We start from the raw sequence: 14,786 nt of genomic DNA on the forward strand, positions 1-14,786 counted from the left end.
ATTTTACTTCAAAGAATCTAATTTACAAAAACAGTCTGGAATAAAAGAAAAACAACGTGGACAAAGGAGATCAGTAAAAACAATAAAAAACAGGAAATGCATTCAAGTAAGTAATACTATGGAATATTCACTTGGTGAAATATGAGTCATTAAAATGATCCTTAAGAAATTATGCTTACATAATATTTATATTACCATGGAGGAAATGCTTATGTTAACCCATTAGGGAAAAGCAGCATATATGACTCCATGTACACAATCATTTATGATAATAAATAACTAACGTAGGTAAATAGATTAAATACAATGCATTATGAAGATTGTAGCTGTACTCATGAAAATGCAAAAAAATATCTACTGTGACGTTTGCACAGAATAAAATTAGAAGAAGTTAACCTTTGATGGCAGGATTTTATGTGTCTTCAGATATTCTACAATGCTAGTATATATAACATGAAATCTTTTTAATGTTGCCAAAGAAAACCAAGACAAGTATAGAAGCAAAGAAGGAAGGAAGGGAGGGAAGGAGGAAGAAAGGAAGAAAATATACCAAAACGTGAATAGACACGTTCTTCATATAACTGAACTTGAGTGACTGTTTTTCTTCTTAGAGTTTTTGGTATTATCTACATATTGCCAAATGAACATGCATTTCTTTGAAAAAATACACTTATTAAAATTTTAATTAATTTCCTATGTCATACTCAGTAACGTCACAGCCACTCAACCCACAGACCATCTGGGAAATCTAGGGAAAGACAATTCTAGCTTCTCCAACGGGAAAAGCTTTAGAAAGAGGAGACTCAATTCGTACCTGGACCCGTACCTCCGGCACCCCCTCCTCCACCGCCACTGCCAAACATGCCTCCACCTCCAGCTCCAGCACCACTACCGCCGCCGAAACTATCAGAGAAATTAGGCATGAGCTTCTGCCGTTTCCTCTGCACTTCCTCTTTATCTGTAGTTAAAGGAAGAGAAACCAAAGGAGAAAAGACTGATTCAATTCCACAACTAGCCACAGAAAGAATATTGATTCTGATGGTATTTTTAAACATCTTAAAGGGAAACAGAAATCACCCAAGGAGGAAGAGATGCCAAATTTCAAGAAGCATTATATTTATTCCAATGGCTATGAAGACGGAGAACCAGCCTCAGAGAGACCACAGAACAGTACACACCCAAGTCCTCTCTACAGTTAAGAAACAACAGTTTCTGAAGTCCCCAGTGTCATTCAAATTAGTGAAAGACTAGACTTCCCATCAATTATTAAGATACTAGAGATACCGGAGAAGAAAAACAATATTGAGCATTTTCATTTGGTCATACAAACCACTATTACCAACCAACTAACATTTGTAATGCATCTACTGTGAGCTAAGTGCTAAGGGGAAAGAGAAGAATGAACAAGGTCTTTGCTGTCAAGAACCCTCCAATACAATTGAAAGGTTGTGGGGGAAAGACTTGGGAGAGATAGCATCATAAAGCTCTCTATGTTAAATTTATGGTTGCAAAGCAGTGTTCCAGGGGGTCAAAGGACAACTTCCAGGAAGTACCTATGGGCTGGAAAATTCAGGAAAAGCTTTCCAGAATCCACTTTATATCAGGAGAGGGCAATGGGAGGATGAGCTCGAAATGGGATGTAGAGGCAAAATAATGAAGGAAAGAATGCGCACTGTGTGCTTATGGATCAGTCTAGCTGAAGTGAGAGTTTAGCATAAGTGAGTCTTGAGAAGTGGGGCTGACTGGAACCACACTGTCGGGCTCCTGGATTGTGAACCCAAGGAGTTTACAAGCAGGAGGGCCACTGGATGTTTCTGAACTGGGGGATGATGTGTACAGCGTGCTAGTTTAAGAAGATTCATCTGCCACTGGTGTGTAGGACAAAACAAAGAGTCAAAGTGAGAGGCAGAGACAGTGCAAATGGAAGGGAATGGGGCTGTGCCTTAGTGGTCACCGTGATAATACAAATGGGTGGACCCCAGGAATGCAATGAAAGAGGGATTGGTAGTCATTGGTGACTGAGGAGATACAGGAGGCCGAAAGTCTAAAGACTTGACTTAAAACACAGCGATGCCCTCTGAGATTTTTGGCTGTCCAGGTCTAGATGCCATTTGCACTATCATTCCTCATTCCTCGTGTCGTTGTAGTTTTTCTTTTGCTTCTCACTATCTGTTCTCCCCAGCCCACTGCCATTGTGGTCCATTATTGAGCTCTTGTTTCTTCTTTCTGTTTCCCTTTCTCTTCTCTCATTTTCTTATCATGTATTTTTTTTTCCCCTTCTCTCTTTTGGACTGAAAGGGTGATGTAAAATTTCTGTTTAAATAAACAGGCAATGTGGTATTCTTTTTTTTTTTTTTCAATCAGCAGCCTCATACTTAACAATTGTCCTATTTCCAATTCTTCAATGTTAGTTTTGGCCATTGCTTATGTCCAGAAAGATCTCTACTTATTTCTAATTTTGTGGTTATTTCAGCCATCTCAGGGCTCGAAAGAATGCTTTTACTGATTATTGCAGTCACCTGAGCACAGCTGGAAGACTGAAACATGGAAAAGTAGGATAGCAAAGTACCCTTAAAATAATCCTTTAAAAATGGATCATGTCCAGACCTGTTAGGAAGAAAGCCAATGTGGGTCAACTTTGAAGAGAATGTGCTTCTACTAGAAAGCATTGGCCTCAAAGTAGAGAAACTTTACAAATTTCCTTTTCAAAGGTTTTGAACAGATTTATAAAAATTTTCCATCAGTTGTACTATAACCAACTAATAGTCATACTTATTACTCATCCTATAAACTGGGGATCTCACATTGAATATTAGTTCATTAGAAATATGAAACACAAGAGGGAAGCAGACAACTTATTCATCTTCAGGAGTACATGTTATCTGCTGATGTGTTCTACCAAAGAGATCATTTGGTACTCGCTATGTACTTTTTCTGTTTTATAAAACAGAAATGTTCAATGGTTTTATTTTACTGTAAAATGGGAATTTTTCAGTCACTTTAAAAATATTAACTATTACACATCCACTAAGATTTCAACGACAAGAAACTGATACAGAATATTTCATTATGACAAGTTTTTAAATAAAAGAACCAGCCTGAATTTCCCCAAAATTGAACATGGAGATAGTCTCATCACATTCATGTATCCCTGTGGTCTGCCTTTGACAGTGGCAGCATGGGTTGTACTATGAAACATCAACCTATTCTAGAAGGGACCTAAGTGGTCCTTCCTTTTACAGAAGAGGAAACAAAAGCTACGATGATTAAGGGACTTGTCAGAGGTCAGGGCAGAGTGAAGATGAGATTCAAAGCCAGTGAGCTTTCCATTCTATTAGACTGCCATTCTTTGGGAAACACTCCAAAATGTCTTTGCTTCCTTTAATAATTGGTGATTGCAGGTAATAGTCTAGTTCACAAATGTAGATAAACTTTTAGTATCCACCTCGTTTTGATATGTGTATGCCTTCAAAAGTATCTCATTCGTGTTTTTTGGGTTCTAGTGTGCTAGTAAAGATGTCTGCATCTATCCTAAGCATTCCTTTCATAATTTAAGGATTATGATTCCATTTCTTCTGATTCTCCACCTTTTCAGACTGAAAAATCACATGGTCTTTTTTTTGCCGTTCATATAGCAGTTCCTCAACTATCTTCTTCCCTTGCCAATTGTCCCTCTCTCGATTATTTAACTTGTCTTCCCTAAGCCCAACCATCTCCATGACATTTTCATGAGGTACAAGGTCAAAAACTATATCAGGTGTCGAGTTCTGGAATAGATGGTTCTGTACAACGAAAGGAATATGTTGTATTTCTTTGTCTGATGTCCTCCTTGATGGCACCCAACAAATTAACAGCCTTTGGGATAAGGATGGCAACTTGGTTGGTCAGGCAATAAGTCAGCTCCCATATTATAAGAGCCAAGATATGGAAGCAGCTCAAGAGTCCATCAACTGATGAGTGGATAAAGAAAATGTGATATATATATATATATATATATATATATATATACATATATATATATATACACATATATATATACATATATATATATATACACACATATATATGTGTGTGTGTGTGTATGTGTGTGTGTGAGTGTGTGTGTGTATGTGTGTGTGTGTGGCATAAAAAAAATAAGATCTTGCTATTTACAATGACATGGATGGAGCTACAGGGTATTATGCTAAGCAAAACAAGTCAGTCAGAGAAAGACAAATACCATATGCTTTCACTCATTTGTGGAATTTAAGAAACAAAACAAATGAACAAAGAAAAAAGAGACAAACAAAAAACCAGACCCTTAAATATAAAGAACAAACTGGTGGTTACCAGGAGACTGGTGGGGGATGGGGGAAATTGGTAAAGGGGATCAAAAGTATACTTATCATGACAAGCACTGAGTAATGTATAAAATTACTGAATCACTATGTTGTACACCTAAAGCTAATATAGCACTGTGTATTAACTAACTGGAATTAAAATTAAAACTTAAAAAAAAAGCCAGCTCTATGACATCTACTAAGGGACGCCTGGCTGGTTCGGTTGGCAGTGCATGCAGCTCTTGATATCAGAGTCGTGAGTTCAAGCCCTACATGGGCATTGAGACTACTTAAAACAAAATAAAATATATGACATATACTGTTCTAGATGTTGGAAATGTACTAATGAACATGAAAGACCAAATCTATGAACTAAAGAATATTCTTCCTATTAGAGGGTGGAAGAAGACAATAGATACCTAAATTCATTGATAGGACAATTTTGCTTACTGATAAAAAAAAATGAACTACACAAAATTGACACAGGGAATGACTGCAGGGGCTGGGGCAGTGGAAGGTGTGTTCAATGACCTCTGAGAAATGTACACAAAGATTCCCTGGGTTGTATAGTTTTAATTCATTTTCATACACTGACTCTTATATTCTTATTTAAAAAAATTTTTTTTTAATGTTTATTTCTGAGACAGAGAGATACAGAGCATGAGTGAGGGAGGGGCAGAGAGAGAGGGAGACACAGAATCAAAAGCAGGCTCCAGGCTCTGAGCTGTCGGCACAGAGCCCGACGCGGGGCTTGAACTCACAAACTATGAGATCATGACCTGAGCTGAAGTCGGTCTCTCAACCAACTGAGCGACCCAGGTGTTCCCACTTACTCTTATATTAAATGGACTGTTACTTCTCTCTCTCTTTTTTAAAAAATATTTATTTTTGAGAGAGTGAGAGAGAGAGCAGGGGAGGGGCGGGGGGGGGGGCGGGGAAGAGAGAGCCCCACAGAGCCTGATGTGGGGCTTGAACTCATGAACTGTGAGATCATGACCTGAGCTGAAAACAAGAGTTGGATACTAAACTGACTGAGTCACCCAGGCTCCCCGGCCCACTACTTTTCTGGTTATATGTCTGGTGTGATTATTTCTCCTTGTGATTATTTCATTTTGGGATTTACAATCCAGAAAGTTTTACTGACCAAGGTAATTTGTTACCTTCAATAAAACAGTTCCAATCTCACAATGAATAAATATATGTCACAATATGTGTTGGCCATTCTTTCTGTGGAGCTCAACTTCTAACTCTTATTTTTCCAGATGATTCTTCTTACTTGTTTGTATTACATGGAGCTTTTAGTCAATGACAGCCTGGAAGTGCTTGAAGCATACAGGTAGGAATTTGAACTTTCAGGAGACCCCATTCTCTAACCTGAGCATCTAATAGATCCTATTATGAATGAACACCTGAACATGCCCTTGCTGTATCTCACTCTTTTGATGAACAAATACCACTGGAAAAGGTAGACTGGCAGCCTAGACACCAAGCTCAGCTTTGAATGTTTCTCGATGCATACATGTGTAGGTAATCTGGGTATCCTTTTTAAACATAATTCTCTGTGTTGAAAAAAATGGACATTATGTTAAGACATATTTTAGGAGAAGAAATTAATTTTTTCCCTCAGAAAGTCCAAAAATTTCTCTCCTGTGTCTATTTAAAAAAGAGTGTTTAATCAAAAGCAGTGATTTTCATCTTTCTGCAGACTGAAGCATTTGGAAGACCTCAGGTTGTCGCTGGGTAGGGAAGTGAGGGCAGGTGGGCTGGCTCCCCACCTCCACTGTAGTTATTTATTTATTTAATTTTGTTAATGCTTTTTCTTTATTTTGAGAGAGAAAGAGAGTAAGAGAGAGAGAGAGCAAGTGGAGAAGGGGCAGAGACAGAGGGAGAGAGAGAATCCCAAGCAGCCTCCAAGCTGCCAGAGCAAAGCCTGACATGGGGCTCGGACTCATGAACTGTGAGACCATGACCTGAACTGAAATCGAGAGTCAGACGCTCAACCAACCGAGCCACCCAGGCAACCCTCTCCACTTCCACTTTAACCAGAGCCTGTCAGGTGTATGCACTGGGATTTTGCATGAAATCTTATGTGGACTGGGGGGAAAAAGGCTCTTTTGTTGATAATGTTTCCACACCACAGTAATGGAATGCTGTGAATCGGGACCATCAGTAAACAGGTCACGATCTCTGAAAAGAAACAAGAACTCATGGAATCATCTTCTAAATGCTCCCACCACAACATGAGTTACAGGCAAAGAAGCCCTCTTCAAGGATCACACATCACATATTGCTACCACAGGATCCAACACTCATGTGGATCATCACTGCAGCACCTTTGTGGCTTCAGACATCAGCCAGGACCTGGGTGCTCTGTGACGATCATTTCATTGACCTCCCACTATGGTCTCACTTCCCTCTAATCCAGGGGTTTCTGATTTTGTTTGTGCCATGACCCCTTTTTCAGTCTTGTGAAGTGTTACGGATCTTTTCTTAGAATCATACCTATCAATATGTAAAATTACAAAAAAAAGCTGATTATATTAAAATCCATTTCTATCCTTGGAACTCTTGGGGTCAGTGGACTCCAGGTTAAGAAATATCTTTGAGCAATTTTCCCATTTAGGGGCCTATTAAATACACTCAATGCTGAATTTCCCATCCTGCCCTCTTGAGTTCCAGTCCTGCCTTTTGATTGGCTTATTAGGAATTTGCCAGAGGAACCAAAAATGCAACATGTTTTAAATTGAGCTCCCTCTCTGTCCACTCAAACGTACTTTTGCTCCCTGGATTCTTTCACCAACTCAACCACATAACAACCTTCCTAGGCTGGGATTCCTGGAACCATCTATGACTCCTGAATTTCTCCTTCACCTCCTACCTCAACCAGCATCTGGGGCTTAACGCCACTGTCTCCTTGCATTCCTTACACTAATACCTTTAGGAACCTCCCCATTTCTCACTTGGATTCTTGCATTACTCTTCGGACTCTTCATCTGCTGCTCAGACAGTTCCCTCGGTGTCCATATAAGGAAGTCAGAGCCATCATTCCAAACCCAAATAGGCCTGGTAATTCCCTTATCCAGATCAATCAGAATTCTTCAGCTGCCAATCACAGCACTTCTGAGCCTGGCCTTGGCCTTCCTTACCTGTCTTGGTCTTCAGTGGTCCATCTCTGTGCCCAAAAGGCTCACTTCTCTCTGAACTAACATTAATTGTTCAGCTCCTCAAGTTTCCAAGCCTAGGAAACACTTTCCTTCCTTGTTTCTCACCTAACTACTGAAATACACCCCCAGGTTGAAGGACCTTGAAGAAGTCTACTTCTTGGTGGCTTCTATAGAATTAAGGGTCCTCTCTCCTTGGCATTCTCATAGGTGTTTGTAGATGCTTCCCTTTTGGAGCTTATCAAAATCATAAATCACATTATAAATATGTAAGGAGACTATCTCCCCTTCTCGGGGTATCTTTTGTGAGGAAAAGAATGGTGCTTTATTCATTTTTATGGTTCTGCACTGCATGGTGGCTGAGTATCCTGTTTTATCGCCTGAGGCCAGATGATGGAGGGGCTGAATCTCCTGAACAGCAAGCCTTATCATAAGGTCCATCTCAACTGCCCAAACCCCGAGATCCTCAATAAATGACAGATTCTCAGATTCAAAGACAAATTCTCAACTGTCTAAATCTCATATAAGCTTGGTAAAAATAAGATTATTTTGAAAGGCTGGACTCAATTCCATGACCCCAAAATAGTATAATACTTCTCTCTTCTCTAAAAATAAGTACCATGGGCCCAGGGGCAAGTTCCTAGGAAGCCATTCAAAGGAAGTGAACAACTAATCTCTTCTAATCAGCTCTGTCCTTTTACGGGAACAGTCACAAGAATGTAAGTAACCCAATTACCTTTGATTTCAGGGTAGTAGAGAAAAGGTTTGGGTTCGCTAGTTTCCAAATCAGATTTCCTCCGAAGTTGGACAAATACGGAAGCCGGTTTTGTGATGTTGACATCTTTATACTTTGGCGTTTTGAAGACGATGGCAAACTGCAGGATACAAAGACCCAAACATTAGGGTAGGCCTACATTTTGTTTTTCCAGCAATGCTACTCATTAAACGTATTAATAATTATGTTTAATTAAACTAAAAAATACAGCATCCTAGAGAAAGTTACAAACTCAGAATTCTATACCCATACATTGTGATTAAATTGCCACTGTGAATTAAAATAAGACTATGCTAAGGGCGCCTGGGTGGCTCAGTCGGTTAGGTGTCCGACTTCAGCCCAGGTCACAATCTCGCGGTCCGTGAGTTCGAGCCCCATGTCAGGCTCTGGGCTGATGGCTCAGAGCCTGGAGCCTGCTTCCGATTCTGTGTCTCCCTCTCTCTCTGCCCCTCCCCCGTTCATGCTCTGTCTCTCTCTGTCTCAAAAATAAAATAAAACGGTAAAAAAAAATTTAAAATGAGACTGTGCTAATATTTTGCAAATCTTTATTTTTATTTGTCTAATATTTTAAATGCCTTCCAGTTGAAAATAATCATGTGAGTAAAATGCATTGCATACACCTCCTTCTTCTCTTCTAAATCAGCCTTAAAGTGCTCCAAAATTATTTACAAGGCAACATCAGAAAGACTGGTTGTCGAAAGAGAGAGTGAAGAATGTGCTACTACAATGAGCCCACAGGTTGGCTGATGAGAAGAGGAAGCTAAATCCTGCAGAGACATCCTAACAGGGTCCGTGTATTTTGAAGGGAGGATGGCCAACGCTCTAGGGATAGAGGGCATTCTGTAACACCTCTAAGACAACCTCTTCATTAATTTCTGTCAGTGCCACAATAGTTAGGCATTTTTACAGTTTCTTGTTTTTTTTTTTTTCACTATGTGGTATATTCACAAGGTTCAAGACTTTGTAAAATACAGAAAGGTATACAATGGCATATAGTGAAAATTCTCCTTGCCAACTCCCGTCCCCCATCTAGGTGGTCCCCACTGTGTGCCTGTCCCCAGAGGTAAACACAGTGAAATTATTAATTCTTTTTGTATTCTTCCATAGTTTCCTTATGCATATGCAAACGTGAACATCCAATCTTTCTGACATCGCTTGGTTTTATATCTTTAAAAAATTTTTAATGTTGTATGTTTGAGATTTTTTCCATATTCAGAGATTACACATTCTCTTTAATAACTGCGTAATAGTTCATCACACAGACACACCATAATTTATTTACTGGCCACTTATTGGTGGACATTTGGATTGTTTCCAATTTTGTGTGTGTGAAAATAGTATTTCTCAATCACTCAGAGTGATGGAGACGGGGATATAGCATTTCTATCTCTTAGTCATACACTCATTTGTCACTGGGAAATCTTGATTTATCATGATGATATCAGTCTGTAGTAGAAGTCTCTTCCTTTCAATACTTTTCATTAGAAAACCTTTTCAAAAGTGTTGTCATAATTACTCTGGTAGAACACCGTAATGGACTGATTGTGTTCCCTCAGAATTCGTATTTTGAAGCCTTAACCCCTAGTGTGGCGTTATTTGGGGAAATGGCTTTTATGGAAATAATTAATGTTAAATGAGATCATGAGGGTTGGGTTGTGATTGGATAGGATTAGTGGTCCTATAGGAAGAGACACCAGAGAGCTTACTCTCTCTCTCTCTCTCTTTCTGTCATGTGGGGACAGAGCCAGAGGCAGCTGTCTGCAAGCCAGGAGGAGAGAGCTTTAAACCAATAACCAACCCTGTTGGGCCTTGATCTGGGACTTCTAACCTCCAGAACTGTGATGAAATAAATTTCTGTTGTTTAATACACCTAATCTATGGTATTTTGTCATGGCAGTCTGAGAAGTCTAATACAAAAACTTAAAATATTTCCACTAACAGACCCAAGGGCCACTGCCTTAATGGTTAGGTGATCAGACACCCAAATGAAATGTCTTGACATGGTTTCAGAGCCAATGGACTAAGGCTTTTGCTCATAATTCTATGGTAGGTGACTTTTCTGGAAGACCTGCAAGAGTCTTAAAAATAGTACTCTTTTATGAAAGTTAAGTATGATTTTTCCTTTTTCATATATGGAAATTAAGTACTGAATTTCAACGAGACAGAAAATGCAAAATCATCATCATCAGCATTATCATCATCCACTTACTTGTCTATGAACATCTGTGGGAGAAAAATCTCCAAATCCTTCCCAGATTCCACCATTTTCCTCCTCTTCATAAAATCGAATTTGGATGTCATCTGCAAACAGTCACATTCAGGTGTTTAATTTCACATAATAATATTTCACAACATGCTAAACTTTCAGCTGGTTCAAGATTTTACCTACAATGTACTTAAACATTTAAAAAAGTAGTTACTAAGAAATAGACTTTTAAATCATTTGACATTTTCAAAATTACTGAAATTTTCTTTATTAGTTACCACAGTAATGGACCCTGAGTTTCATTTACATTGAGAGAATACTAGATTTACCTATTCAGTCTGACTTTTCTCTTAATCAGTCTTTGCCTTTCTCACTTCTCCATCACTAACCCAAATCATTCCTGAGGAACATGAAGGATATTGAAGAATATCAGAACCCCAAAAGGTGGTTCAAACTCCATATAGATCTACATAATAATATTTAACTTACATGAAGTTAACTGCATGGCAAGCACTAATTTAAGTGAATTATATGTATACATTAACTGACTTAACCCCCACAATAACTTTGAAATGCAGGTGTACTATTAATATCCTCATTTTGCAGAAGAGAAACTGGAGTGCAAAGAGATTAAGTAACTCATCCAAGGTTGAACAGCTAGTAAATGGAGAAGCCAGAATATGAACACAGACTCCATCCAGGCTCACGATCATTCTACTATGCTACTTCCCTATAATACTTTATCAGTCCATATTGAGAAGTTGTTACAAATATTATATTGGTCAAGTCCCTTTGGATTAGACTGCCTAAATTTCACACTTGCATCATGGACTCTACTTCTGCAGAAATATGACAATATAACTCAGATTGACATCTCTCTGGATTCACTTCCCATTTTATAGGAGGGACTGCACTATTGACTTATGAAAACTAAGTTCATATTTCTATTTAAATAGAATTTTAGGGATGCCCAGGTGGCTCAGTCAGTTAAGCATCCAACTCTTGATTTTGGTTCAGGTCATGATCTCATGGTCTTGTGAGCCTGCGCGTGGAGCCTGCTTAGGATTCTCTCTCTCTCCTTTTCCTTCTGTCCTTTCACTGCTCATTCTCTCTCTCTCTCTCTCTCTCTCTCTCTCTCTCTCTCTCAAACAAAAAAACAAAAAAACAAAACCAAAAACACCCACAGAATTTTAGAAATGTTGGGGTTGGAGGTGGATAAAATATCTCACTATCTCCTGGTTGATTCCCTTTCTTTCAGGTAGGACTCCCTTAAATCTAGTTACTAAGATGCTTTAAGACAGGCAGCTATAACACTTCTTTTAATAAGAGATGTAATGTAATGATAATGATTAAGAATCACATTTACAAATAAAGGTACTCAGATTGTGTTTACTCACTGTATGCACACCAAGAATTTGGAAATGCATATTACTTGGATACAATGGGTTAAAAGACTAATACCAGGATATGCACAGAAAGTGTAAACATTTTTTGGATAAAGATATATGCCTTTACCTTACAATCTGATCCCATTTTTTCTTTTTTTTTTTTTTAAATTTTTTTTTTCAACGTTTTTTATTTATTTTTGGGACAGAGAGAGACAGAGCATGAACGGGGGAGGGGCAGAGAGAGAGGGAGACACAGAATCGGAAACAGGCTCCAGGCTCCGAGCCATCAGCCCAGAGCCTGACGCGGGGCTCGAACTCACAGACCGCGAGATCGTGACCTGGCTGAAGTCGGACGCTTAACCGACTGCGCCACCCAGGCGCCCCAGTGATCCCATTTTTTCTGACTTTTTAACCTCAGGCCATTTGCCTCAAATGAGAATTTTCTTTTTTTAAAGTCATGATTCTTTTATTTAGGAGCTATATTTTTGGTTACGCACTCCTTACTTTGAAAATGCTCATCATTTTGTAGTGAGTAGATCTTTATTACACTATACACTCTATCACTGTATTTTAAAAATGAGTTGTTTGAGAAAATAACACAATCTCCTTCAGCTTTTGCTAGTTTATAAATCTTGTATCATAGCTAATGAAAGGTAAATGCCAAGAATGTTTTCTGAAAGTGAAAATTCTGAGAAACATGCTCTGAGAATTTCCCCACAGTTCCTATTCTCTTTCTTTTTCTTAATGACATCAGAGTGTCACATGAAAGTATCTGGAGAAGCTCTCTCAGCTTCTCAGTGTTGCAACAAAACCGTGCAAGATAAACAAAATAAACGATTTTATACTATGTAAAGCATTATTTATTCTGTGTCCATGTGCATGCGTGTGTGTGTGTGTGTGTGTGTGTGAAGCATGAGCTATTATTACTCATTTATTTTAGTTTAACTAAGTTCAGATAGCAAAATTTAAAGTACAGAAACACTTAAATGTCACTGATTACAATTGTCATTATTTTCTTAATTCTCTTTACTTCTATTGAAAAAAAAATCTTTTTATGATTATTTATTGGTTTTGAGAAAGACAGCAAGCATGAGTGGGGAGGGGCAGAGAGAGAGGGAGAGAGAAAATCCTGAGCCTGATGTGGAGCTCGAACACGTGAACCAGGAGATCATGACCTGACCGAAAATCAGGAGTCAGACACTTAACCAACTGAACCAACCAGGTGTCCCACTACTATTAAAATTTTTTAAATGAATTAGTTGGGTTGAAAAAACACAGACATATTTGGAAGAGGTGAAATGTGTAAATTTTCTAAAGGAGTTCTATGGCAGAAGAGGGATATTATGGGATTTACTGTCAAAAAGGGACTCACAGACACACTCAGAATTACATTTCACACCTTGAGACTGGAGCATATATTTACCTTTCTGAACCTTGTCACAGAGAAGGTAAATCTCTTCCCCTCCAGTTACACATCCAGCTGTCCTGTCCATTCTTACAATTTTCAAGTTGGACGCATTGGGGGCTTCTGTCCACAGGAGAAAAACAACAAACATCATGGTTTATCCTCAGCTTCACAAGACAGTCTCTTATGGGGAATCCTGCTCTTAGCACACATTAACCAAAAGAAAGTTTAAATAGTTTATTGTGATGAGCATTAATATACAGAATTGTTTAATCAATATGTTGTACATGCTAAACTAATATAACACTGTATGTTAATTATACTTTAATTAAAAAAACAAATAGATGCTTTCACTCATCGCTTTAACAAGGATACAAATAAAACAAAAAAACCTTCGCAAGTCTTCAGAAGTCTTCACTTCTTGAGCATGGATCATTCATTACCACTCAAACAGATGGGGCAGAAAGAACAGTGTTTGTTTCTTCTACTAACACAGTAAGAAAGATTCATACAGAAAGAGAAAGAGTTTTTCTGATGTTTCAGGAAGTTCCAAACCAATGGATTCGTGGAATTTCATTTGGGTCAAGACCTTCAATTATTTCCATGATACCGATATACTATTTATAAGAGTCTTAAAAATGTAGAAAAAGCACAATTTTCTTAAATTATTTATACATCTTTATTTTACAGAAAAGAAAAATGGAGCTGTAATATTTCTTTTCCCCAGACTAAATTAGAATTCTGTGTGGTTAGGGGCAAAAGTTTCTTGTGGTAATAGTATAAAGCTTCCTTTTTTTTTTTTTTTTTTTTGCTCCCACAGCTGCATTTTAAGGTGATCTTTAGTATACAAGTCTACATCATATTATAACTCTTTCACTTCCCTTCAAACTTGTTGAAATTAGAGAAATCAGTTAGCTGTTGTACTAGAGGCATGGAGTTTTCTACTTAGACCAAACTCTATAAACTTTCAGCGAGCCTAAATATCATGCTTGCAGGCTCTTTTGAAATATTTGTTCAATAAATCCTACACATAGCAAACAAGAAATCTGCATGGTAAATGCTGAAGACCATTGTAAAACTTTTTTAAAAAGTTCTAGGAAGTACAGACTGAAATAGAATTTTGAAGCCATGTACTATCTATGCTACTCATTCAGCTAACCCTCCTCTCTCGATAAAAGCTGTACTATGTAAGAATGAAGATGGACTAGAATAACAGTTGTTTTTATTAACATCTCTTTAGACCCTCAATGAAAAATATTGAGATATTTTTCTATCTGAGAGTACCAACAGTATAGGAATTCATAAATAATAAAAGATTTGCCATTGTGAAATGGCATGTAAGAGACCAACATGTACATGTGAGGAAGGATAACCATATTTATTGGGCACCTCATAACATTCACTTCTAATCTAGACATCAACTTTTTTTAAGTTTATTTATTTTTGAGAGAGAGAGAGAGAGAGAGAATCCTAAGCAAGCTCCTCGCTATTAGTGCAGAGCCCGACACAGGGGCTCGATTCCACAAACCAGG

The 14,786-nt window shown here is 38.2% G+C and overlaps 1 protein-coding gene across 2 annotated transcripts in view; it reads right to left on the bottom strand.

Annotated features, from left to right (window-relative positions):
- NFKB1 (nuclear factor kappa B subunit 1) overlaps positions 1–14,786 on the bottom strand; it is a 119,237-nt gene that overhangs the window by 23,876 nt on the left and 80,575 nt on the right. For both annotated transcript variants that reach the window (XM_007080953.3, XM_007080952.3), the window contains exons 9-12: positions 13,273–13,377; positions 10,465–10,556; positions 8,217–8,355; positions 815–958 (exon numbers count right to left, since the gene is read on the bottom strand). In XM_007080953.3, the coding sequence (XP_007081015.2) occupies positions 815–958; positions 8,217–8,355; positions 10,465–10,556; positions 13,273–13,377 (480 nt within the window). The remainder of the gene's footprint in view (positions 1–814; positions 959–8,216; positions 8,356–10,464; positions 10,557–13,272; positions 13,378–14,786) is intronic.

This window comes from Panthera tigris, chromosome B1 (assembly GCF_018350195.1).
Source record: "Panthera tigris isolate Pti1 chromosome B1, P.tigris_Pti1_mat1.1, whole genome shotgun sequence".
Classification (NCBI taxonomy): domain Eukaryota; kingdom Metazoa; phylum Chordata; class Mammalia; order Carnivora; family Felidae; genus Panthera; species Panthera tigris.